The 27,662-nt window shown below is 40.2% G+C and overlaps 3 protein-coding genes and 2 long non-coding RNA genes across 5 annotated transcripts in view; 2 read left to right on the top strand and 3 right to left on the bottom strand.

Annotated features, from left to right (window-relative positions):
* LOC124389743 overlaps window positions 1-6,656 on the top strand; it is a 379,509-nt gene extending 372,853 nt beyond the window's left edge. The window contains exon 5 of the mRNA XM_046855212.1: window positions 6,515-6,656. The gene's annotated coding sequence lies outside the window, so the exon portion shown is untranslated. The remainder of the gene's footprint in view (window positions 1-6,514) is intronic.
* LOC124390066 (polyadenylate-binding protein 1-like 2) overlaps window positions 1-27,662 on the top strand; it is a gene marked incomplete at its 3' end in the record, with an annotated part of 369,871 nt that overhangs the window by 216,412 nt on the left and 125,797 nt on the right. The gene's annotated exons all lie outside the window — the stretch shown is intronic.
* Window positions 7,458-12,178, bottom strand: LOC124389739 (protein app1-like). Its single transcript, XM_046855203.1, has 5 exons — window positions 12,119-12,178; window positions 8,259-8,814; window positions 8,001-8,134; window positions 7,681-7,731; window positions 7,458-7,604 (listed from the first exon to the last, which is right to left on the bottom strand). Exons 2-5 carry the CDS (start codon window positions 8,803-8,805, stop codon window positions 7,539-7,541), a joined length of 798 nt encoding a protein of 265 aa, XP_046711159.1. The 5' UTR covers window positions 8,806-8,814; window positions 12,119-12,178; the 3' UTR covers window positions 7,458-7,538.
* On the bottom strand, window positions 12,660-15,200 carry LOC124389746. Its single transcript, XR_006926625.1, has 3 exons — window positions 14,996-15,200; window positions 13,297-13,388; window positions 12,660-13,028 (listed from the first exon to the last, which is right to left on the bottom strand). It is a non-coding gene; the product is annotated as an uncharacterized LOC124389746 (long non-coding RNA).
* Window positions 15,476-27,326, bottom strand: LOC124389753. The gene is made up of 4 exons (XR_006926635.1): window positions 27,196-27,326; window positions 16,444-16,481; window positions 15,942-16,187; window positions 15,476-15,638 (listed from the first exon to the last, which is right to left on the bottom strand). It is a non-coding gene; the product is annotated as an uncharacterized LOC124389753 (long non-coding RNA).

Raw genomic sequence — 27,662 nt, 5'->3', positions numbered from 1 at the left:
TTGGCTAATGGTGTAGGAGACATCATCATTAGCCTCATGCTAGCCGGGTTTGCTAACGCTGCTTTTGTGTTTATTAGTTTATTAGAAACGTCTACTTTTTGACTAAAAGATGAATACAACTATATTTAAGTTAATAAGATTACATAAGTTACATTAGTACAAAGTTTACTTATAGTTCACTATAAATCTGATATTTAGACTGAGGAAGAAAACTATTAAAGCTAAGAATAGCTAGCTGGCTAGTTAGCCTAGCTAATGTTGCTAAATAATTGTATTTTGCTTTTCATGTCCTTTTCTGTATTTTTATCTACATGTATACAGTTAATGGACACTCTAGGAAATAATAAAGATGTAAAAACAGGTATAAATGTGGTAGTGAAATGTGTCCTAGTGTATGACTGAGTTGTTCCTCTGTGTGCTTCAGTAACTGCTGTTAAACTGAGAGGAAAGAAAAATGGGTTCAGTTCAGCAGAAATGAACTGATAAACAGTGTTAGGAAAAGACAAAGTTTTCAAATATTTACTCAAGTATAAATTGTGATAACTTGTTAAAATGTTTTTAATGGTTTAATAGAGGATTTATTCAGGTTTAAACACACAAGCTGGTGGTGAAGGTAATATTGATTATAGATTCCTTTTATGAGACGCGTCTCACTGTGAGTTTGTCTCTTCAGACACAGAAGGACGGAGACAGGACACGGCATCAGTCTCCTCCAAGCAGTGTGTCCCCTGTGAGGACTCGGTCTCCTCCAAGCAGCTTGTCTCCTGTAAGGACTCGGTCTCCTCCAAGCAGCTCATCTCCTTCCAGTCATGAGCCTCACATAGTGATGAATATAGAGCACATAGTGTTTGAACAGCTTTATGTTATAGGTTACAGAGGGATTTCTGTCCAACACCAGGGGATCAGGAGGAGAAGGAAAAAGATGAAGAGAAGATGTTATGGACTCGTCTCTGAGCAACAGTTTAAGCAAAAGTCTCGTCTCATCTCACTTGTTCCTGTTCAGTATCTCACCTCAGGCCTGGGGATATCAAAGGTTCCTGTAAATGATGTGTTGTATATACAGTAGAACATCAGCTGTAGGAGAACCAGGGAATAATTGACCAAACAAGGATTTGAATATTAAGATTTTGCAGGAAGGAGGAAGTTGTTTTTGCTGTGAACTGATCAAATGTTACACTAGGGCACTTTGTATTTGTGGAAGTGGTGTTACGAATCTCACGTGTAACCATTTCAATTGTTTTTATGCCTCGTTAGTCTTAAAACTAACATTTATAGAACTTATAATAGAAAGTGTTTTTTTTTCATGGATCACCTCAAATCAGTGTTACATTCATTATGTGTGTATAATGATGGCATGTCAGCTATAAGGGTGATGGAGGAAAAGTCAAATCCAAATGAAGTTTGTCACTTTTTTGTTTCTTGTCATTATTTGTTGTCCTCCCCATGTGCTGCTGTACACAGGTGAACAGAGACGTCCATTCCACACCAAGCTTTTTACAGAAATGACCAAATCTTGATTTTATTACTGCTGAGATGATTTTATAGGAATTTAGGTTATTTTAATACCAATATAAAAATCCTATACATATTATGGTGTAGTCGTGGACCAGTTGAGAAAACACTAAGTGCTTGTGAAAAAACTGGCGGCAGATCAAAATCAATCACATCTTTCATTAATGTTTTTTCTTTTTCAAATACATTTTTGGACTTGAATGTATTCAATAAAAAATATTTATTACAGTTTAATTTACCTTGTGATTCTTTTATTCTTATGATAATTTCTTGCTTACAAACGTCTTAATAAGTAGATGATTATAATTGATGGATGATAAGAGACTATAAATACTACCATGTGTTTAAGTAAAAAATCTGTTTGTGTTCAGAGTTCAGAGAAGGTAAGTATAATGAATAATCTAAGGAAAATGAAATAAAGTCTATTAAAAGTGCAGTGTTGTCAGGAAACAGAAGGAAGCGAGGCCAGGTAGCATGAATGAATGATTTATTTTCTAATAGCCCATAACACATCTGACACGCGCTAATCACGTGTTCTCTCATTCTCTATTTTCAATGCACTTCTACTCCCCCTAATGGTCACTTTAAGTATAACACAACAACAGGTCAACACATGCAGTACAAACTAACTACACCCCAAATTAAACCCCACATTTCTATCAAAATCATCATTCCAAACTGCAAACACGTGGTTTTTATTAAATAATATAATTCTAAATATTTTAATAGCCTACTGTGTCTAAACAGAGGAGGCTACAGGAACTCGTGAAGGGTTTACAATCACACACCACTTCCTTGTCTTAATGCCACCTGTTTTCAGCTTCCGCGTTTGAATCATTAAAGCCCCGCCTCTTTTGTGACGTCGGCGTCCCTAATTGGTGATATTTCTTGGTAAACGCACCAATGAAATGGCGCCCTGGAAGCGCTTTATTGTCATGACAACTTTGTTCTGCTGCAGTTCAACACAAACATTTACTGACCACAGTAATGAAGCGCAAACAAACAGCTGAAATGTTTTTAATTGTTTTTAGTGATAAGCGTCAAGGTTTTGAACAATCCGCTCTCCAAGACGCCAAAAAAGATTTTTCAGCCAGAAAGAGCAACTTTCAGAAGAAAGAAGGAGAAATAATGACAGATAATAAGACGGGTAACAGCTACAGCTGCTTCTCCTGCTGTCACCTTTATTCAACTTTATTGTCATTGTACAGAGAACAAGTACAGAGACAATGAAATATAGTTATCATTTAGTTCCTAAAACCAAATTAAATATGATTCTGTCATGCAGGAAATATAAAATGATTTTGTACTGACTGAGTAATGCAGCACTTATAAAATATTTGTACTACAACATTGTGTGTGTTTAAGACTGGTGCAGTATTGCATGGCTCTGTTCACTGTTTTAACTAGAAGTTTATAATGATTTCTGTTTAACTTAAACTTTGTTTTTTATTTTGTAGATAAATTCAACATTGCCAAGTGCAGAGATAAAAAAGGCAACATCAGAAGGCCAATGAATGCCTACATGGTTTGGGCGAGGAAGCAGCGGCCCATCTTTTCCAAGGCCAACCCAAATAGCAGCTCTGCAGAGATCAGCATGCAGCTTGGGATCCAGTGGAACAAACTGAGTGAAGAACAGAAGAAACCCTACTACACTGAATCATGGAGGCTTAAACAGGAACATGAACAGTTGTTTCCTGGTAGGTGAACTTTCTTTATAGACAAATGGCAAAATAACAAAACAAACGCATCAATTCTGACACTTTTATTGTTTTTATGTTGCTTCTTACTCTTTAAATTCTTCTTTTCTATCATGTAGATTGGGTTTATAAACCGCTTCCAAAGAAGGGAAGGAGAAAAGGCAGTTTGCAGAGTAGTGACTCACAGAGGAGACCTGATCATCAACCAAACCACCATATATTCATGAACATGCCAGAAGAAGTACCAGTCCATGACCTTGTGCCTGAAGTTAGTGATCAGTTCCCCGGCCTTAGCCACCAAGAACTGCTGTCTCCTAAAAACTTCTGCTTTGATCCTCCTCTTTTCCCTTCTGTTTCTGAGTCGACTTTCTGCCAGACCAAGTGAGTTAGTAAACTGCATTGGAACAGTTTCAGAAGAATGACATGCAAATGAAGTTTTACTCTGCATCTTAAATAATCGCCATAATCACCACTCATTTACTTTAATATGCAGCTAAAATTGTGCACTTCTGTTTACAGCACCTGCTATGGGTCTGACTGTACAAGCAGTGAGGTTCAGCTCGAGGACGAGGATGAAATCACTTTGCTAAACAACGACATCTTTTCCATTTTAAATGAGGATTGTGACTTTTTTAACCAGTCTGGAGCCCAGAATCATACTGAAGACCCCCACAACAGCACAGAGATCCTGGATTCTGTACCAGTCTTTGACGTCGACAGCTTCGAAGATCTGTTGAAGCAACTTGAAGAGATGGAAAATGATTCAGGAATAGAGGAAGATGGTGAAATTCAAACGCATCATGTACTTTAGTGTGCATGTTGTTTCACCATCTTCATTTTATATTGTATTCCAATTTAAAGTTTTATTTAAATGAATAAAGATTTTCAATTCCAATCATGTCTAATGTCTCTTCATCACAGAGAGCATTCAATCACTTCATTTTCTTTCCTGAAATCCACTTTAGTAAATTCAGTGATGTTTGATGTCCTTAAAGAGAAGGTATTTGACAGAAATTGAAGTTGAGGTATTTTCTTGCAGGTTTAGTGCTTTGTTCATTTTGAGCTCTGAAAGAAATATAGCTAATAAATGTGTGGCAGAACCTGATTCACTTAAACATCTGTACTTCATAATTAATCGCATGGATTGGCAGAAAAAATTTAAACCTCTGTCCAGGAGACGATTCTAAGGACGTCAGCAAAGTGGATGATCTTTCAGCAGTCATCCTGACAGGGTTAACACTGGATTCACCTCACAACACCTGAACACTACTGCTGGATGGAGCAGTGGGTGCGTGCACGAGCGGCGGTTGGTGAATGGAGGGTGGAGCCAGGGGGAAACGAGCGGTGAGAAGCAGATCTGTGGCTGATGGGACTAATCAATGTGCTCTGTTTTAGTGACGTGATGAGGAGAAAAAGGAGAAAGACACCGAGCAGAGCTGAGCATGTGTGTGTGTGTGTGTGTGTGTGTGTGTGTGTGTGTGTGTGTGTGGGTAACAGCAGTCCACTGAAAAGCACAGTTTAATAGTGTGTGCTCATGTGTGTATCAGTGATCTGATTTATTAATCTGAAACATTGGTGTTGGTCACAAGAGTGTGTGTGTGAGTGTGTGTGTGTCTCTGTGTGTGTGTGTGTGTGTGTGTGTGTGTGTGATGTAAAGTGTTTGAGTAAATGTACTTCATTACTGTACTTGAGTAACTATAAGTGACTTCCTGTCTGATGAACTGTTCTGTATTGGTCCTGTTTACTTCAATAGTAAGGAATGTAGACCTGAGATCCTGATTATTTGTCTTTTATTACCCATAAGGCAGTGGTTTTTAACCTTTTTTAAATCATGACTCATTGTTTACATCAAGAAAACACAGTGCATGTAGGGGTACGGCCTCAGGAGCCCTGCAGTAAGTGTGCTGTGTGCATGTGATTGATGAATGTGCAGGTAGAAATTCAACTGAAACTGCATTCAATCTGGTTGAAGTTATTTTTTAACTACATTTAAGTCCCCTGTTATAGGATAACTTGCAATTTTGTAAATTCCAACTTTATTTTCATTAATTCCTGTTAATACCTAAATATTCCTGATAATTCCCATGGAAAGTTTCCAGTCTTGAAAATTCCTGCAACCACATTCCTAGAAAATACATGAGCTGTTCCTTGGTCTTGGGCACAGGGATATTTTGCCTGCCTTTTTTATTTAATTTTTTTAAGTTTTTCATTGTTCACTGTTCAAGAATTTTACCTGTTGTACAAATTGCAGTTTAGACACAGAAGCTTTGTGTATGTGAGGATCCTCTATAATTATTTGGAGAAAGAGTCTTGTGTCATTTTGCCATGGCTTGGGAAGTCGGGATGTTGTTAATAAATGTGAACTAATTTAATGTCATACAGTGTGTCTGTGTTCTACATTACAGTGGGGTCTAAGGTTCGGTTCCTACCTGTGTTTTTCTTGTTCTGCCATCTGCTTCAAATTCCTACATGTTCTATGAAAACCAATTTACAGTAATTTTCTTTTCCCCCTTTTTCTTTTACTGTCTTCTGTTTGTTTCAGTGTTTCCTTGAGCATCCAATACAATACAATACAATACAATACAATACAGGTGTAAATCTACCTGTATTTGAGAGTATATTTGTTAATTATCCGCTAGGTGGCAGCAATGGCACACTTACCAGTAAGCTGTAGAAGAGCTCATGATCTTCATATCACTTCACTTCTGCCCTCAGACTCTCACTAGTGTACAGAGATGATTGTGGATTAAACATATTAATGTGTGAATGTTAGATTTTCAATGTTTCTTTTTATTTAGATCTGTAAAAACATCAAGACTAAAAGGTAAATAAAACCTGTGTTCCACACTCTTTATTGTTCTTTTACCAGGTCGTAAGTGTTCCACCTGCTGCAAGTGTTCCACCTGCTTTACTCCACTCCTACTGCTGTAGCGCCCCCTACCTCCACCCCCACCATTATACAGCCTGCACTTACATTATCAATGCTCATTCTTTATTTTTATATTTTAGAGTCATATTGTCTTTTATTGGATAGAAGATTTTGTGTTTTCTTCAAAATCAGGAAATCAGATCTTTACTTTTCCAGCACACGTATGATTTTACATGAATGTCAGTCTGTTCTGTCGCCTGTTTTTTTTAGTTTACAAAGTCACAGTTTGCTGGATCCTTCAGCAACAATTCAGCAGCCAAACCTAATGTAAATGTACCAATGCAGATTCATGTAATTGAAAAAGACCTTCATATGTCATTATCATCATCATCATCATTATTCTTTAGTTAATAATTTACAATATGTCACTTTACAGCCTGGTAGTCAAAGTCCGTCTCCTTCAGCCAGTGATTCATCTGCATCCAGTCCTCCATCTGCATCCAGTCCTTCATCTGCATCCAGTCCTTCATCTGCATTCAGTCCTTTATCTGCATCCAGTCCTTCATCTGCATTCAGTCCTTCATCTGCAGCCACACCTGCTGTTTCTTTCAGTTCTGCTCCTCCAGTTATTTATTTCCAGTATTTTAAGCCACTCAGAGACTTGATATCATTTTACTGTTTATAATTATTTTTGCTAATATTATATAGTTGTGTTATGATTTTAATTTTGTGGATTTACTGCTATTTGTATCTACTGTTTTGTATTTGAATTTGTACCTTTGTGTGTTTGCATCAATTATATTTTATCGTTTGACATTTTTGTAGCATTTTCAGTCATTAAAAATAAAATGTTTTATTGTACATAGAACAGTGACTCGTGAATTATTCTGTGAACCTGCTGAACCCATTATCATCATCATTATTATATATATATATATATATATATATATATATATATATATATATATATATATATATATATATATGAACTTTATATGTTTATGATGTAAACAATTATAAACTCAATCTGAACAGAGTGGGGGCCATCCTGATTATGTTCCTCATCAAAAACCACTAAGAACATGAACGTGATCTTCAGTCAATTTAGTGATCATCAGCACAGACCTCATAGTCCTCACCAGAGTCTGGATTCTTCTGAAAACACACACAAAAGCCCTACATCACCTCTAATCCTTTTCATCTAGTAGTATCACAATCACTTGACAAGTTTCTCTTAAAGTTCTTATAAAATGTATAATAATCACGATTCAAAACACTCGAAAACATTTACATTGTGGATTGTCTTTATTTAATATCCTAAATAATATATTAATAAAAAAGAAAAAAAGTATATAAACATAAAAAATATAATAACATGCAATATTAATATAATATTTTTAAAATAATAATAATAATAATAATAATAATAATAATAATTATTATTATTATTATTATTATTATTATAAATATATTTTTTTCTTCTTGTTCTTCCTCTTTTTCTTTGTGCCAAAGAGCACCTTTGTTTCCTGAAAGAAAAATGCAGAGGAGTTTTAGTCTACACATCATACACGTGTGTGTGCGTGTGCGTGTGTGGATACTCACCGACTTGACTCCTGCTTCTCCTGTTTTTAGGATCATGTTCATTTCATCCACCTGCACACAAACACATATACACTTCTATCACAGGTGTGTCATGTGCATATAAAGAGTGAATAGAGGAGCGATGTGTGTGATTATGAATAGATGTAAATGAGGAATTGGTGGGTGGGGTTTTGTTACCACATGACCAAAACTAAATCATCATATTAATATAATATTATTTAACATAATAATACACTTGTTACTACAACCACTTATTACAAATAATTCCTAAATATAATATTAGTATGTGTGTGTGTGTGTGTGTGTGTGTGTTTGCTCACTTTTGCTTGCAGAAGATCAGGATCAGAAATCATGTTCATGATTTCAAAATTGTTTTCACTCCCAATCAGCATCCATGAAATTTTATTCGCTTCAGCCGGGTGGATTTTCTCTACCAGAGGCAACAGGTGATCATCTACAGAGAGAGAGAGAGAGAGAGAGAGAGAGAGAGAGAGAAAGAGAGAGAGAGAGTGTGTGTGTGTGTGTGTGTGTGTGTGTGTGTGTGTGTGTGTGTGTGTGTGTGTAAGTGTAACACTTACGTGCCATCTGGATCTGCATTTCAAAATCTGCAGACTCCAACATGTATATGGTTAAGCGCTTCTGAGGTGCTGCAGCCATGGATACATCCTGCACATCTGGAACATGAGATGAAGCTGAACTCTGTTCTACAGCTGAAACATGAGGTGGAGCTGGACTCTGTTCTACAGCTGGAACATGAGGTGGAGCTGGACTCTGTTCTAAAGCTGGAACATGAGGTGGAGCTGAACTCCGTTCTACAGCTGGAACATGAGGTGGAGCTGGACTCTGTTCTACAGCTGGAACATGAGGTGGAGCTGAACTCTGTTCTACAGCTGGAACATGAGGTGGAGCTGGACTCTGTTCTACAGCTGGAACTTGAGGTAGAGCTGGACTCTGTTCTACAGCTGGAACATGAGGTGGAGCTGGACTCTGTTCCTCAGCTGGAACTTGAGGTAGAGCTGGTTTCTCATCCACAGTTGTAAGCTCTTCGACAGCAGGAACTGTGTTTACTGCTGGGGCATTTTCTTTATTTGGCACTACCTTCTGGATTGGTGTGAAGGGAGTCATATTCTGAGTCTGTAACACAAAGACACACACAGCTGTTAACACTTCATTCATTTTGTTTTTTCAGATCATCATCACTGCTAGCAGGAGGCTCTTGAGGAAACCAGCTAGAGGAGGGTCTTTAACCTTTTCAGCCAGTAATCCATTTAACTGCAATATTGAACTTCAGCATCAACTCATTTTATTGTGGACAGTCGCTGCTGCTGCTTTTATTGCTTCTGTGTATTTGTTTGATGGTTGTCAAGGAGATACTAGAATTTTTATGATGACGTCATAGACACTTTTCTGCAGGATCACTCTGGTCACATGACCAGTTGGACACATGAATCACAGACACTTAAATCACAAACACTATAGAAATATTATTTTAATACAAAACTAACTTCAAATATCAATAAGATAAAAAATAAAAATGAATCCTGCATGTACACAAAACAGACCAATGAATCCCATTTAAAATGCTTTCAGTGATTCTACATCCTGCGCATGATCTACACTGTGTGGACAAATGTATTGAGTCTAAATTTGACTAAAAAAAATAAGAATAGAAACGGGATAATATTTCCATAAATGTTGCAGTGAGCAGAAATGGACATTTTGGCTAATGGTGTAGGAGACATCATCATTAGCCTCATGCTAATGTTTGCTAGCGCTGTTTTTGTGTTAGCTAGTTTCTTAGAATATTTGACAAATACATTCGTTATTAAGACACTTACAGTTTATTTATAGCGCACTAAATGCAGAATATTTAAAACGAGGATGAAAACTATTGAAGCTAAGATTAGTTAGCCGGCTAATTTGCCTAGCTCAGTGGTTCTCAAAGTGTGGGACGCAAAGATATGACAGGTGGGGCGCAATGAACGGCAGGATTTATTTATTTATTTATTTGTTCTTCATTTATTTGTGACATCAACCACAAAAAAAAAAAAACAAACAGGTAATTCAGCAAAAGCAGACAAAAAAAGGTAGATGGTAGGAGCTTAAACCAAAAATTCAGCCTTAAAGAAAATATAACTGTGTTTTGTTTTATCCTGTTCCTTTTGCCACATCTTATCTCTGAGACTTTTCAGATGTTGCTACACTGAAAACTAAATACAGATCTCAGCTCAATATTAAACATGACTTGAGAGTGACAGTATCAAGTCTACAACCCCGTTTTGAAAAGATTAATGAAATGAATTTGCTCTATTTTGCACAGACTGCAAAGTGACAAAGTCCAAGAGATAACACAACTACGCATTTATTTTCTCTATTTTTGTTTTTGATGCTAGTTGATGTTCATTTAGAATTGGATAGTTCAATAAATTAGACATTTTTCAACTTGAAGAATTTCATTATTCTTTTTTGAGGTGACGGAGGACAGGTGGGTTTTAAAACCCACCCCTCTGAAGTGGTAAATGGCAGAAAAAGATTGAGAATCACTGCCTTAAAACACAAACAGAAGTCACATTAGTACAGAATGGAGCATAAAGCATGTCCTGATAATGCCGCTAGAGGGCAGTGTGAGACAGAGTTGAGGATGTGAGCTGTGTGAAGCTGGGGATCAATAGTCTGTTAAGGGGTGGGAAGAGGGAAAAAGAAGGGGAAGAAGGGAATAGAGGAAAAGAGAAAAAAAAAGAAAAATGGAAGAAAGAGAAAGGAATTGGAAATATAATGGACATTTGTTATGGTTTTTGGCAGACTGATGTATATATTTGATAGCAAACTGCCTTTTTATCTGCTTCCCAGGGAGTATCTCTGATGTGAATGATGCCGGTTCGAATCCCACTTTGACTAATTTTTCCAATAAAGGGGCATAAAATGGATGTATATTTATTTTCTTAATGCACTTATTTAACCTTTAACACTTTTAACAAAAGTTTATTATATGGGACATGTTTTGTATTTCTGTTTATTTATATTCTACTTAATAATAATAATAATAATAATAATAATAATAATAATAATAATAATGAAGATAAAAATAGGTTCAGCAGGCAAACACACAAAAATACAAATATTACAAAACTATATATATATTAATAAAGGTTATTTAACAATAGATATAATCAAGTACAATGATAAAAAAAAGTCCCTAATTGGGATTAAAACAACAACCTAATCATAAATAATGATAGATTATAATAGTAGTAAATCCACAAAAATAAACAGTAAAATTAGTCGCTCAAAACACCAGCAAGAAATGATTAAAGGAGCAGAACTGAAAGAAACAGCAGGACAGGATGCAAATGAAGGACTGGATGCAGATGAAGGACTGAATGCAGATGAAGAACCGGATGCAGATAAAGGACTGAATGCAGATGAAGGACTGGATGCAGATGAAGGACTGGATGCCGATGAAGGACTGGATGCCGATGAAGGACTGGATGCAGACGAATCACTGGCTCAAGGAGATGGACTTTGACTACCAGGTTATAAAGACACATTGTATATTATGAACTCAATCATAATGATGATAATGACATATAAAGGTCTTTTTAAATTACAAAAAAGTGCAGGCTGTATAATGGTTGGGGTGGAGGTAGAGGGCGCTACAGCAGTAGGAGTGAAGTAAAGCAGGTGGAACAATTCGATATGGTATTTGGATCAAATTAGGTTTCTTAATGAGGGGCTTAATAACTGCTAACTTGAGGGATTTAGGGTCGTGACCTAAAGATAGTGAGGAGTTAATAATATTGAGAAGAGGCTCACCAGCTGTATGTAACACTTCATTTAATAGATGAGTTGGAATGGGATCTAACTGACATGTTGTTGATTTAGCTTTGGTAATAACATTATACAGCTCTTCCTGTCCTGTACATGTAAAACAGTGGAGTTGTGGAGTTGTAGGTGAGATTGTGTCAGGAGATGCTGTCAGAGGTTGGACCGCCACAATTGTTTTTCTAATGTTATCTATTTTTTCAGTGAATAAATTCATAAAGTCCTCACTACTAAACTGTGATGGAACACATTTTTCAGGTACCTGATATGTAGTTAATTTAGCTACTGTACTGAAAAGGAACCTGGGATTGTTTTTGTTGTTTTCTATGAGTTTGCTCAGGTGTTCAGCTCTAGCAGCTTTTAACGCCTGTCTGTAGCTTTGGGTGCAAGTGATCTAATGTTTGAAAAAACACTTTAGAACTTTTTGGTGTTTGCTTATCTGGTATTTTTCATTTTTAACTGCAATAAGATTATTTCTGGATCTTGTGTATTTAATTCTTGGTTTTACTACACGAGGAATAGATACGGTTTCTATAAACTGGGCTGTGTGTGAACTTGTAACTATTTGGTTTGTTGTTTAAATGTTCTCATAGTCGTAAATTTCCTGATGTCTTACCAGTCAGATGGTGTGAAGTATCCTAGAGATGTTATCTGATAGCACTGCTGCTCCAACTCTGCTGGGGTGCAGGCCATCAGGGTAGAAGAACCTCGGACGCTCCCAGAAACAGTTCCAGTTATTAATAAAGAGAAGTTTGTGATCTCGACACCATGACTGTAACATTCATTCAGTGCAAAGAGTCTACTAAACTTCTCAGCCCCTCGCTGGTAAGTGGGAAGAGGTCCTGACACTATGATCCTCGTTGTGGGTGATGTGCTGCGTACCGTCTCCACCAGGATCCTGAAATCCCTCTTTAAGATCTCCGTTTGCCTCAGCTTGGCTCATGTCTTCCGCTGCTGCAGCATCCAGGGTCCGTGGTGCACCGGTGCCGGAGTGAACGATACCTGGGCGGGCCGCGTTGTAGGTGCGCTGGACCTGGGCAGAGAAACACGCGGAGTTGAGGTGCTGAGAACGTTAGGTTCAACCCGGGAATTTACCTGGGACGAGTGAGCGTCCGCCCGGGATGTTTCCAGCGCCGCTTTCCGCTCTCGCAGCTGGGCATGCTTTGCCTGTTTCTCCAAAGCCTCCATCTCCAACTCCACCGTTTGCAACTCGAACGAGTCCTCACCTGTGCTCAAAGGCAGACTCACAGCCGGCATAGTGCTTATAACAGCAAATAGAGTTAAGATACAGTGATGTGATACAGTGGGAATGAATATAATCAACACTAGTGATAGTTGAGTTAACTAACTACAGGCACAAGACAGGAAGACAAAAACAATTTAGGATTATTAAAAGAGGAAAAAAGGAGAGATAAATAGTAAAGTTTGTTTAAAAACACAGTCAAACACAGGAAGCTACATCACAGGAAGCCTGCAAGCAGAGAGTCTCCTTTCCATGTCATGACCTGCCCCCATCCTGTTGCCACCTAAAAAGATAAATAACTTACAACAATCTGCACTTACTTTATCTTTAATAAGAGTTTAAAGTAAATACATTTACAAATAAATACATAAATAAAATATAAAAATAAATCATAATGAATTGACAATTTACACAACAAACAAATTAAATACATTTTTCACTACACACACACACACACACACACACACACACACACACTTACATTTAAATCGCTATCTCCCTAATCACGATTAATTCCTCCAGGATTAATTACAGGTTGGGTGACCTCTAACCTCTCGTGTGGTGCTGATGTTCCTCCTCAGAAGTCCGTCTGCTGCCTGAAGTCTCAGCTCCACCCTCTTCAGGTCATCAGACTTCATCAGGGCTGTCAATTAAACACAACCTATGTTTATCTACACTTATGATACCAGGACGAGAAATAAACCCTCTGAAGATGTTCTTCTTAATGACTGAAATCCGTATCAGACCTCTTTTATAGAAATATATATATGACTGTATAATGCTGGACATTATTTCACATCACATGAATCTGCTGCACTTGTGAGTGGATTTGATTCAGACTTTTCTGATAAGCGTTTTTAATAGATAAGTGTAATTATTATAATATTAACGCTTAGTGGCGTCTCACCCTCCAGACAGTCCCTGACTCTCTAAGAGAGGCAGAGAGACTACAATTATCTCATACATACAACTGAGCATGTCATTTAAACTCACAACTAGAGGTCGACTGATACAGGATGACCAATATATGTTGCTGATTTTTTTGTCTGATATGTTTGGCCAATTATCATCCCCCTTCATCTCATAAAATCTAACAGTTAATTCATAAGAAATGATACAGAAAATTGCTTCAATGATATATTTATTTAATAAACACAAGCCTCTCCAATCAGTGTGCTTGTTAACAGGTTTTGGTCTCCGTGACTACCTGTAACCTAAACTACAGCTGGTTGAAGACTCTTTAACAATGCAGTGAAAAAAAGTTACTGATTTTCTCCCCAAATGTTTTTTTCATTCTCTCTCCAAAAGTAGCATCATATTTAACCAATGCAATCTAAAAGGCTAAAATAAGAATGAAGGATAAGAACTTAAAGCTGGCGATCGTCCAATGTCGAGTGGTTTTGATCGTTGGTCGGCTTTGGGTTTTTTGCTGTGTTATAAAATAAAATTAAAATTTGTGTGACATGAACTGACTCATATTTCTCGTCCACTTAAATCCCACCCTCCCTCCATCCTCTACGCCGGCTCCAACAGTTCAACACACTCCCTCCATCCTGCACAGGGCCGGCCCTGGTCAATTTTCTGTCCTGGGCAAGATTTTACTTGGTGCCACTTCCCTCACAGCCCATTCACCAATAATCATTGTGTTCAAACATTCATAACCTTATTTTAAATTGTTTACAGTGAAACTATAAAATATAGGTGCTGTCTGGGTCACAATATAAATTAAACACAAACAGTAAGAATAAATACATCTGGTCTTCCTGCACATAAATGTCTTTATTTAAACACTTCTTTATCATACAGTACTGTTTAATCTTCCACTTCATTTTAAAAAGTGTTCGATGTCCAGTAGATGGCAGTAATGTTCTACTAAACTTTAGCTCCTTCTAGCGGTATCACGAAGAATTACACTGTACTACACTTTTAAAATGTTTTTTACATAATTTTGCTTTTTTTTAAATAAACCAAGATATAAACAAACATTACCAAATTAACCACTTCGAATTACAAATACCACAAATAGCCAAATTTTACACAACTATATAGTCTAATATTGTTAAAACGTATCATGTGACTCAAAAAATGAGATGGTACAAAATCTCGGCTCTCTGGAAACCCAGACATTATTACACTATTTAAAACTTTTAAAATAGACTTTAAAAACTGGACCAATATAAAGTTTGTTCACAAATTTTTACTGAACTGAGTTTATTTATATGATCATCGCCATTCATTACATCACATTACCTCTGTCTTTGTCCCGCTTTTCTTCATCTACACTTCTTCTTCTTTTTTATTTAATTTGTATTGTTTTCCAGCACAGTAATGTGATGAATGTAAATACTGTTATGTTTGCATCATTATGCTATAAAACACATATTATACCATTAAGTTTGGAGCATGCGCAGAAAGAACCGGAGACGTGACTGCACAGCGTTTTTTACTCGTTTACTCTGCACACTGCAAACACACCCACATGCAGCACGAGAGTGCCCTCTAAAGGCTATCAGATATTATAACATTAATGCAATGTTACCAATGTCACTATGAACAATATTAAGTTCAGGAAAGTCTGCAAAGGAAACAAAACTATACCACAGACTTAAAATACACTGTATAGAAGGATATACAAAACCAAGAACAAGACACATTTTGCTTTTTTAGTATCATTGTCTGAATCATTTTTAACAGATATGTAATGAAATGTCAATATAATCTCACCTTCTTTAAGAAGTCTGTAGGCGAGGGCATGAGCTTTATGAGAGTCTACTCACTGTTCACATAAGGCTACATAACCCCTACAGAGAGACTGCAGGAGTTCATGTCTCATAGACTCTTTCTCTGCCTCGATCTTGTCCAAAATCACAGACAGAAACGTCTCTGATAAGGACTAAATAAGACGAAAGAAAAGGATCATCCAATATTCAACTAAATCACACGTGTTCAAATCATGTATATAAAACAAATATTAAGGAGTTAAGACTTGACTGTAGACCAGGTTTAGGAAAACTATTAAACTTTGTTTAAACCTGGAGTAAACGTTTTTACACGACAAACCATATCTACTGTTCATTTTAAGAACATCAGGGCACTGAATTAACTTTCACAAATGAGAAAACTCAAATCCACAGCTAAACAATAAAGTTGTTTTTAATTTTGTGCACACTAAATAAAACAGAAGATAATAACTGACCTTGTTTACACAAAACACAGGTGTGACCGATTTTTCCTCATCTGTCAGACTAGGAAGTTTACAACTCCCTTTAAGTAGTGCAGAAACCCAGTTAGTAGATAATAAATCATAACTGGCATCATGAAGAGTTTCCAATGCACAAGCGATGAGGGATTGTGTTTTGTTGTGTTTGTGCTGTTCAGCATCGATTCGAGGTCTTTTAGCAGTCGTGGGTTGTGACATGTCTGATGCAGTTCTTCATGGGTCCTGCATATAAAATAAATAAATAAATAATAGAACAAAGCTGCATGTTTTATTTCTGCATAATGAATACAGTCTACAATCTGATCATTTCTGTACATGTTAAAGGTGTGTTGTGTAAAATAATTTACTAAATGAAATGAAAGGTGCTCAGATCACACTAATGATATTATATGTTTATTTGATAAAACCGTATCATGCAGTAATAATGTGCTTGTATCGTCTTACACACTAAAAACATAAACATCAACACTATAGATACCTTTAAGTGCCAGAAGCTGGTTTTCAACACTTTCATTCCTGTGGAAAAGAAAAATTCTTTATGGTTATGAATAACAATATTTTTATGTTATGTAGAGAATCCATCATGCAATACTCTGTGTACCGTGTTTCTATATAAATTATGTGCTTGAATAAAGTACTGGGTTAAAAGTCACATGTATCATGTATGTATATTTAACATTTTATGAAGATATCATTAACATGTAGATTTCTACAAACATTTATCTGACAATATTTCTGGTCCTTTTCTCCCTCACAGATGTAAAATAGACTCAGATTTTCCATCCACATGCAGATCACCAGGTCGCTGTCGTCATTCTGCACAAGAATATTTTCCTCATCCGTGCTTCATGCAATCTTTAATAAAACAACTTTTTTTAAATTCCTGTATGGCCTTTACATTAAAAATCAAACACAGAGATTGCAAACCATACAAACACAATAAACAAGACACATTTTCTTTAGAGAAAAATATTTATTTTACAATTTTGCCAAGCGACACATTTCCTGTCAACATAAAATGCAAATAGTGGACTCAGATATAGTGTTTCAATATATCAAATTATTATATCAAAATAAAATAAATAATTCAAAATAAAATTAAAATAAAATTAAAATAAAATAAAAGATCTTGTAATCACTTTAAAATGCTGGAGTAAAACAACACAAATGCTTTTAAACTGTTGGAAAAATAAAAAAATGCTTTTAAAGTGCTGGAGTACAAAAAAAAAATGTTCTCAAAGTGTCAGAACAACAATCTTAATGCTGAAGCAATAAACAAGCAGAGTTTCAACACATGCGCAGGAGCAATCAAGTATTACAGCTGTTAAAAACAAAACTTAACAGTCATAAAACCTTACACTAAAACTCAAAACTGACTTTGGCCTATGTTGCACTGTTATACAGCTACTAAACAAACAGGAACAAATCAGTACTTGCACTTTTGATCAGCCATATGAACTGCAGCTACTTCAACTTTAACAGTTTGTTTTTGAAGGACTGGACTCTTGCAGAGCACTGGGGGTCAAGGCCAATAAACACTTTCTGAATAGTTTCAAAAGTGTATTTTAGTTCTTTAGGATAGCGAAGGATTTTGATGAATCAAGTAAAATAGAAGAGCAACAGCTGTAGGGAAGTCTTGCACATTATCCAGCACAACTTGCTCCTCTTAAACCACAGACAGGTACCTTACATTTAGGTTTGAATGGATGGTGACAACATCATCTTTAACGACAGTTAAGACCCCCTTCTTCATCCCTTCTGTGGGAGAGTCTTCTGGGTCTGTGTCCTGCAGTAAAAAGCAGCATAAAGACAGAATTATTAAAATATTGAGTCCTACTGGACCACAGAGAGATTTTTATATTGTTTGAGATAGGTCACCCAAAATCACACATGCCACAATTTTCCATTGTGTTTGCTTGGATATACACCATGTTGCCAAAAGTATTGGGACACCCCCTTTTAATGAACAGGTTTCACTACTTTAGTAATTTCCATGAGTACAAATCTTAATGTTCAAGCATATAATTATATTTGATGGAATTGTGTGCTTCTAATTTTATAGCAAGAGTTTGGACAGGACCCTTTTCTATTCTAAAATAGCAATGCTGCTGTGTATTGAAAGGTTCAAAAAAGAAATGACTGATTTAGTCAGTGTGGAAGAACTTGACTGGTCTGCAGAAAGCAAAGGCTTAATCCCAGATGAACATCTCTGGTGGGACTTTAAATGCAGACCCTGAGCCAAAAATATCACTAAACACCAATGACTTGTACTTACACTATATGGACAAAAGTATTGGGATACATCCTTATTTAGAACAGAAAAAAGGCACTTCCAAAACTGTGGCAACAAAGATGAAAATATAATTCATGTATTTACAAATTGTATTTCCATATCTGTTGCAACAGTTTTGGAAGTGTCTTAATTGACTACACATATGTACAAGTAAAATAACTTATTTGAAACACAACAACTTCAACAAAATATAGCACAGATTAGTATAAGCATATTATTAAATATCACAAAACACCTCTGCACACCTCAACATTTACAATTACTTTTATTTGAAAAAACTAAACTATTCTCTATTTTTTCTCTTATATACAACAATTACAATATATATAACAATTCTTCTGCTTTAGCCACCTCTTCTTCCACCACCTCAGCGCACACTCCTATTCCTGGCTTCTCAGCCTGAACACCATCCTCTACCTCAGGCCCCAAAAAATCTGTAATTTTAAATAATAAAAAAGTTGCACAAATGTAGTTGCACAAACATCGTCTCTAGGTTACGTTCCTTTCCCCGAAGGAACGAGACGCTGCGTCGAAACGCTATGGGAACGCCCCTGCGTGACCACGCTCTGAACCACGTGTGAAATCTAGCCAATAGGCAAGCCGTGACATCATAGACAGGCGACGTCGCGTAAACCAGGAAGCTACAAGATGGCTGTGCGGTGGTAGAGACATTAGCTTCTGCAAAAAGAGAAGGTAAGCGCCGCAGGGATGCAGGGAGTGTGGCACGGAGACCCAGCGTCTCGTTCCTTCGGGGAACTAGGGTTACGTTCGTAACCTAGAGACGTTCCCCTTCAGGAACTCGAGCTGCGTCGAAACGCTATGGGAACAAGTGTCCAATCACGCCACACTGACCAGACCCTGCCAAAAGAGTGAGGGCCTCGGTACCAGCACGCAGGACAGAGGAGCCCGGGGTGGCTCTGAGGTCAAGGCCATAAAACCTGACAAAGGCCAGCGGGGTGGACCAACCCGCAGCGTCACAGACGTCCCGGAGTGACACTCCAGTGAACCCGGCCGCAGAGGCCGCCACACCCCAGCGGAGCGAGCCCTGACCACGATCGGAGCGGGGACCAGGACTCGCAGCCGAACAACTGCACCCACCACCTCCAAGGACTCGTCCTGTGGAGATAAGCACCCAGTGCTCGCACTGGACACAGCCGTGCCTCGTAACCCCTGGTCGGGGGCTATAAACGGAGGAGGGCAGAATGCCTGTAACACGACACATCGTGTGGGAGCACCCAGCCTCGTGTAAAGAAACACTCTGGCCATGCCAGGGGGCAACTCCAGGCGGGACGAGGCAACTACCCAGTGAACACGGAAACCCTCAGGGTCGAAGGGGTTAACCCTGCGGCAAACTGTACCCACAAAAACACCAGAACTGGACCGACCGGGCAGTTAACTGGGTCCAAGTCATGGTGCTCACACCGTAACGCCAACAGTCGCCATCGTGCGGCGTACGACCTCCTCGTGGAGGGAGCTCTGGAGTGGAGAAGGGCCTCTACTACCTTGGTAGAGAGAACAGCCGCTATAAACCGTGCCCCCTTAGGGGCCACAGCCTCCACAACCCCGGGCGGGGGTGAACCAGGGTTCCGCCCGCCACCGAGGTGCTACCAGGAGGAGACAGACTCCCTCCCGGTGAACTCATCCCAGAACTCTTGAGAGCATCGCGATCGGGGGAAAGGCATACAGGCATAGCCTCGGCCAAGACCGTCCCATGGCAGCCACTGTCTCGACAGGGCGTCTGCTCAGACATCCAACCGTCCCGGGATGTAAACGGCTCTAAATGAGAGGAGTTCGTCCCGGGACCACAAAAGGACCTCCTGCGCCAGTTGTTTGCAAGGGCGATACCGGAGGCCACCCTGGTGGTTGATGTACGAGACCACCGCAGTATTGTCCGTGCGGACTAACACATAGCGATCCCTAAGGCCTGGGAGGAAGTGTTGTAACCCCAACAACACTGCCAGCATCTCCCGGCAACCTATGTGCCACAAGAGACGTGAGCCGCTCCACAGACCCTGGGCGGAGTGGCCACTCATGACCGCTCCCCACCCCGTGAGGGAAGCGTCCGTCATTAGCGTTGACAAGGAGTCCCTAAAACAGGGCCTCGGGACAGAACGTAGGGTCCTACCATGCAACCAAGGCTCAAAGTGCAGTGAGGATGACTACAAACCGGGCGGGAGACAACCGTGCCCGCAACCCGGCCAAGTCCCACACCACGCTGAGAAAGTGGTTCTCCGCGCTGGGGAAAAGTACACTCTACCCGGCGTTTCAGTCTGAACCCCAGTATCTTCATGCAGGCGAGAACAGCATCTCAATGCCGAACTGCCTGGTGCTCTAACGAGCCAACATCAACCAATCGTCGATATAATACAAAATGTGGATGCCCTGAAGCCGTAGCCCTGTAGCAGCCTGACTCTCTGAACAAGGAGGAGGGAACCACCTCGATGGCCCATTTCCTCAGGAGAGCACGCACAGGTCCCACCAGGGTGGGACACACCCCATTGAACCGGGGAGGAGAAGACGCGAACTGAATCGCGCAGCCCTCCTCCACAGTACGCAGGACCCCCGAGAGACTCCAGGCAGCCCTCCAGACTGACAGAAAGTCGCAACAGGGAGAACCAACCCCTCGGGGCTGGCCCCTGACCCACTCAGAGCGGCTGGAGCGGTGCTCTGCAGCCAACTACACCTCCTGAGAGGCGGCGGATCCCCCCCATCCGCAGCGATCATACGGGCGGAATACAGGGAGCAAACCCTGGAGAAAGCTGAGCCCTGAACACGACCTGCGGCAGGGCTAGCAGACAGTCCTCCTGAACCCGAACGGCAGGAGCAGCGTACTGCGGCCATTGAAGCCCCCTGAGAGGCAGCGGATGACCCCCATCTGCAACGAACTGTCGGGCGGAAATAAGGGAGTTAACCGCTAGAGGGAGGCAGCGTCCTGAACACCCTGTGGCAGGGCCGACAGACCGGCCTCCCGGTGGTGCCGGGGAGGGACGAGCACCGTAGCATGAGGTGCGCACCGCCCTCCAAGATGCATCGTCCCGTAGCCACGCCACTTAGCTCCAACAACATTTGTGCACAGCGAAAGAACATCGGAAAAGCACGCGCGCACACGGGCCTCCCAGGACCCAGACACCTCGGTGCGCAGATCAGGGAAGGCGCTGAGGCTGTGACACAGGGCGCAGGAAACGCTCAACCAGCTCACTGGGTGCACGCTGCTTCTGCCACACGACCGGCCAAGCTAAATCCAGCCCGGACCCGGCCCGCGCCACGACCTCAAGGAGCTCCACATACAGTACAGGCTGTGAGGAGTCCACAGGCTCGCTAGCATCCATCATCCCATCCTCCTTGGAGAGAGAGACATGCAATGCTGCTCCGCCCGCACCGGGAGAAGAAGCAGCTGCCAGGCATGCTTCCCCTAATTTCCCGAAATTTCATCCACCTCGGAGGAAGAAATACGGAGCACCGCATCACACACACCGAGAAAAGAACCGATTCCAAACGAGCGCCCTCCTTGGGGAACGGGAGCTCGGCTAGCAGCCGGGAGCGCATAGCCACACGGCTAAAATGCTAACAGCCAATACCATCGAGAGCCGAAGCCTCGAGGGAGAGCGCCACTGAGAGTGCTCTCCAAATTCTCCCACCTCGGAGGAAGAATACGGAGCACCGCATCACACACACCGAGAAAAGAACCGTTCCCAAACAAGCGCAATCCCCAGGGGCGGAGCTCGGCTAGCAGCCGGGAGCGCATAGCCACACGGCTAAAATGCTAACAGCCAATACCATCGAGAGCCGAAGCCTCGAGGGAGAGCGCCACTGAGAGTGCTCTCCAAATTCTCCCACCTCGGAGGAAGAATACGGAGCACCGCGTCACACGCACCGAGAAAAGAACCGTTCCCAAACAAGCGCAATCCCCAGGGGACGGGAGCTCGGCTAGCAGCTGGGAGCGCATAGCCACACGGCTAAAATGCTAACAGCCAATACCATCGAGAGCGAAGCCTCGAGGGAGAGCGCTCACCTCGGAGAGTGCTCTCCGAAATTCTCCCACCTCGGAGGAAGAATACGGAGCACCGCGTCACACGCACCGAGAAAAGAACCGTTCCCAAACAAGCGCAATCCCCAGGGGACGGGAGCTCGGCTAGCAGCTGGGAGCGCATAGCCACACGGCTAAAATGCTAACAGTCAATACCATCGAGAGCCAAAGGCGTGAGGGAGAGCGCTCACCTCGGAGAGCGCGCCCCGAAAATTATCCCACCTCGGAGGAAGAATACGGAGCACCGCGTCACACACACCGGAGAAGAAACCGCCAAACGAGCGCAATCTCCGGGGAACGGGAGCTCGCCTCGCAGCCGGGAGCGCATAGCCGCACGGCTAAAATGCTAACAACCGGAGGAGTTTTTGTCCTGTCTATACCATGCTACCAGAACACCTTTTCCACAAAATAACTAAGGCATTTCCAAAAAAAACATTATTTTGCAGAAAACACACTGATCAAAATTAGAGAACAACAATGACTGTAGCATGGAAAAAGATTACAACACAATTTTCTGAAGGTTACAACAGTCAGCAATTAGTAGGAAGTGTACAGGCCTCTACTCTGAATGACTTCAGCACATCTGCAGCCACAGGACAGCACTAGTCTCTCACACTGCTCTGGTGTGATTTTGGTCCACTCTTCTTCCAGTCTTCTCCACAGTTCGGTGAAAACTGAATAGTAGGTCTCCTGGCCATAACTTTGTTGCCAAGGATTTTCCAGAGGTTCTCTATTGGGTTGAGATCAGGACTCTGGGCAGGCCATGTCATTATTTCAATGTTTTCAGTTTCAAAGAACTGCTTTACCTGTTTTGCTGTGTAAGACGGAGCGTTGTCCTGCATGAACACTGCGGGCTGATTGGGTGATGAACGCAGGGAAGGAACCATATGTTGTTGAAGAAGGTTCTGATAAACATTTGCATTCACTCTGCCATGTAGCTGTATAAGAGGCCCAACTCCTGCTGCAGAAAACATGCCCCAAACCATGACACTTCCTCCTCCACTTTTCACTGACTTCTTTACACACTTTGGGTTCAGTCTTTCTCCAGTTTGTCGCTGAACATATTGTTTCCCATCGGACCCAAATACATTAAACTTGCTTTTATCACTGAAGTGAACTTTGGACCAGTTCTCCTCTGTCCACACAACATGCTTAGTCTAGCCTTTTGATTCTTTCTGCTAATGAGAGGTTTGGTCACTGCAGATTGGGCTTTCAGTCCTAATGCTCTTAAACGTTGAGACTCTGTATGATGAGACAAATCCTTACCCTGTTCAGCGCTGAACTGGTGAGCAATTCCAGCTGCAGTGTGGAAACGATTGCCCATTGAGATCCTCCGCAGTATCCTGTCCTCTCTTGTATTTGTCTTCCGTGGACGACCAGCCTTCTTGGCGGACTTGAATGAGTTTGTGATGTTGTAAAGATTCAATATTCTTGAAATCACAGATTTGGAACGACCAACTTGTCTTGCTATGGCTGATAGGGTCATCCCTTTGGCCTTCATCTGGACAACCTGCTGCCGGAGGCTTTCAGTCACTTTAGAACGGCCCACCATCTTGCAAAGTCAGTGAAACTGGAAGTTAGACTGCCAGATAAATAGGGGTTGACAGATAATCAAGGAAATTAGCACCAGGTACCAGATTAACACAAATAACTGGGAGGTATCTGAAAGTGTTCTCTAATTTTGATCAGTGTGTTTTCTGCAAAATAATGTTTTTTTTAAATGCCTTAGTTAATTTGTGGAAGGGGTGCTCTGGTAACATGGTATAGACAGGACAAAAACTCCTTCAACTATTGAGCAGTGAAGATGACATTATTTCAGAATTGTGCAATTGTTTATAAATTGTTCTCTAATTTTGATCGCCAGTGTACATATTTTCCTTCAATAAGTCTGGAAATGCAGCCATTACGCTCTCACACATTCGTTACTCTCTTTATGTCCTTGTTTTCAGTCCTAACTATAATGATGTTCATAACTGGCATGAAGAAACCTGTTCACGCTTTATTCACTTTCCTGTGATGTAGCGTCCTGTGTTTAACTTGTTTGCCGCGAGTTCCATGTTTGTATTTCTGTTGGCATTTTCAAACTAAACTTTACCATTTATATATCTCTTTTTCCTCTTTAAATCAACCTGAATTGTTTTTTGTCTTCCTGACTTGTGCCTGTAGCTCGTAAACTCGACTACCACTAGTGTTGACTACATTCATTGCCTCACATTTTTTCTTAAATCTGTTCGCGATTATAAGCACTATGTCGGTTGTGTGTCTGCCTTTGAGCACAGGTGAGGACTCCTTTGAGTTGCAAACGGTGGAGTTGGAGCTGGAGGCTTTGGAGAAACAGATTTGCGATCTACATGCAAAGCATGCCCAGCTGCGAGAGTGGAAAGAGGTGCTGGAAACATTACGGACGGACGCTTACTCGTCCCAGGTAAATTCTTGGGTTAAACCTAATGCTCCCAGCACCTCAACTCCGCTTGTCTCTCTGCTCTGGCCCAGCTCACCTACTACGCGGCCCGCCCAGGTATCGTTCCCTCTGGCACCGGGCACCACGGACCCTTAATAGACTTAATAATATCCCACGTGTAGCAATGTTGTAGCACCGGTATCACACCACTGTCTGCGCTACTGGACCAGTTCTAGGTTCTAAGGAGTGGGGGAGCAAAAATCACTTCACCAGAGACCGTTACTTTAAATACAAAAGGCCGTCTATTTACTGTATGCAAAACACATGAAATATACAGAACCATGAAAATGTAAAACAAGAAAATATACCCTGCAGGTTCTCAATATTGAGGTAAGTATAAAATATTCAAGAAATAAAAATAAAAATAAATTGTGTTTCACTCTCTTTTTGTTATTCAGTTCACCTAGGCACTTTTAATTAGACTAATCTAAGTTAGACCGGTCCTTTCCTAGGTTTAACCTATTTTTGAATCCCTATTTTTTCTTCCTGAATAAACCCTTTTTCCTTTTCTTTTACAGGCAAGAAAATACCTTCAATTCAAACAATCAAATCAAAATTAACCATAAACATTATAAATCATATTTCAAATCACATTTCAAATCACATTTCAACATATGAACTCAATGTGAAATTAGAAGTGTGTGTCTTTAATTCAGTTCGAGTTCAATGGGAGTTAAATTATTCAGTTCAATGAAGAGTTTCAGTTCGATTCAGTCCGCAAATAATAGTTCAATCAGAGTTCAATTCGATCCAAAAACAATTTCTTATACTCCTACCACTCTGGCAGCGAGTCACTGTACTCAAAAGGTTTCCTCACTGATGTGATGAAGAAGATGATTTGCAAATCTGGGTCTGGCTCGCCATCTTGAATCCGTCCGCACGTGTGCACACCTGCACACTGCAGATCAATCCTCGCTCCGACAGAGCCTCAAATTAAGCACATAAAAAAAAAAAAAACCTGACCTGTATAACAGGTCATAAGCACAAAAAATTAATTTTTAACTCTTCAAATCACACAATTAAATGTTCCACAGTCTCTGAGTTGTAAAGTTACTGCTATGGTGCTTTTTCACTCCAAAAATGGCGGCGGAGCGGTCTCCATTAACTCACCGCTCCGTCTCCACATAAATACATAACACATCTTTCATTTACAAAGCATACATTCACTTTTATAACATTCACAGTTTTCATAAACCCAAAAATTTTAACTGGTAAACAACTTATGGCAAAACATTTCCTTGTAAACAGCTACGTTTTACTATTAACTCTCTGCTTAATAAACATAGTTCATTCTCTCCAATCTCTCTTCTGCTCTCTCCCGCAGGTCTCTGCTGCAGCGTCGCTGACATGACGCTCTAATGTCACTAGTCTCTTAAAGGGGTAGTGAACTGAATTTTCTGTCTGCATACTTTTAATCTTTGAACGTTAAATTGCTGTTTTAACATTTTTAACATTTTTAATTCTGATGAATAAACTTCATTAAATGAATCACTTAACTTTTCAAACTTATTTATGCATCTTTTAACTATTTATTCTTATTTAGGTCATATTTTTAACAGGGTTACACACGGAGCAGACATCACTGATATAGATATTTTACCTCAGAGTGATGACATCGCAGACCATTACCTCATCCTGTACCAGAGGTGGCAAAAGTACACACATCCTTTACTTAAGTAGAAGTACAGATACTCATGTTTTAAAATACTCAGGTAAAAGTTAAAGTACCAATAACTTTCACTTGAGTAAAAAAGTATAAAGAAGTTTTGGCTCTGACATGTACTTAAGTTAAAAGTAGGTGCTACTTCTACCTGTTTTAGTGTCACGTTGGTAACTGGACCTTACATCATATTAATGTAACCCTGTTTTTAAACCCAAAAGGTTACAATTTTATATTTTTTACGTAACTCAGAAAACCTGGATTCCCGGCAGTTGAATGGTGAATTGGCCGGTAGTATTCTTCTCTTGTACACCAGTCTCTTATTTCAATAACGAACCCCAATGAATGAAACACCAGAGTACAAATTCAAATTAGCAAATTAACAACTTATTTATTTTCCTTATTCTGGAGTTTTACTGTTTGTTTGCTGTAGCTGTAATTTGATACAAAAAAATATATATATATATGAAACTAGTAAACAGTGGAGGATGAAATATTTAGAAAATAAATTACTAGTATTGAAAATGGTATGAAAAGTACAATTAAAGACCTCAAAACAGAGAAATACAATAGAATATAACAGCACAAGTGCACAATATTACACAGTCTATCAGAAAACTCAGCTCTGTATGCAAAATATATGAACCAACAACTCAGTCACACTATGTTTTCGTTGGGGCCCAGTTGGTGCACATTCACAGTGTGAAGAGTTAAAGAAGCACAAACTTGGAAAAATCCTTACATCTAACCAAGGAAACCAAGATGAAACAGAGAAAAGCACCAACTCACGGTTAGCGTAATGAATAATTCCCTCAGCGTGGAGAGTCAGGTCGATCCGAGCACAGTGTAACCCTGAGATCTTTACAGCAGCGACAATGCAACACGTCCCGTCACAAAGTCCCGGGTCCAACTAGATCCCGTCTGCATGCACTGTTCACACGCGTTGCTAATGCGATGGCCGCTAGGCCTCGATTACACGTGATGACGGAGATGGTGTCTTGTTAACAGGCGGTGCCCATAAATAAACTTAAACGTTGAGAAAATCAAAGAAGGAAACCCGTATACAGTTACCGTACAATTTGGGCTGTAGTATTTTCAGGAATATACTGTCTCCTGTAGCACACACACACGCGCCCTGTGCGTTGCTCCTCTCTCCGCGTTGTCACTCCCCTGACCTTTAACCTTTTGGTCAACAGTCATTGGACAACAATAAAACATTTACATTTAACAAATTAATTTTCTGAATATAAAACAAA

Source organism: Silurus meridionalis, chromosome 8 (assembly GCF_014805685.1).
Source record: "Silurus meridionalis isolate SWU-2019-XX chromosome 8, ASM1480568v1, whole genome shotgun sequence".
Lineage (NCBI taxonomy): Eukaryota > Metazoa > Chordata > Actinopteri > Siluriformes > Siluridae > Silurus > Silurus meridionalis.
Note: the sequence above shows the minus strand (reverse complement) of the source record. Positions and strands in the feature narration are given on the sequence as shown.

Coding starts and splice junctions, on each gene's coding strand:
- LOC124389739 (XM_046855203.1), bottom strand. CDS start 8,805: ATGACTCCCTTCACACCAATCCAGAAGGTAGTGCCAAATAAAGAAAAT. Junction 8,135..8,258: donor AATGCAGATCCAGATGGCAC/GTAAGTGTTACA, acceptor CTCTCTCTGTAG/ATGATCACCTGTTGCCTCTG. Junction 7,732..8,000: donor CTGATCTTCTGCAAGCAAAA/GTGAGCAAACAC, acceptor GTTTGTGTGCAG/GTGGATGAAATGAACATGAT.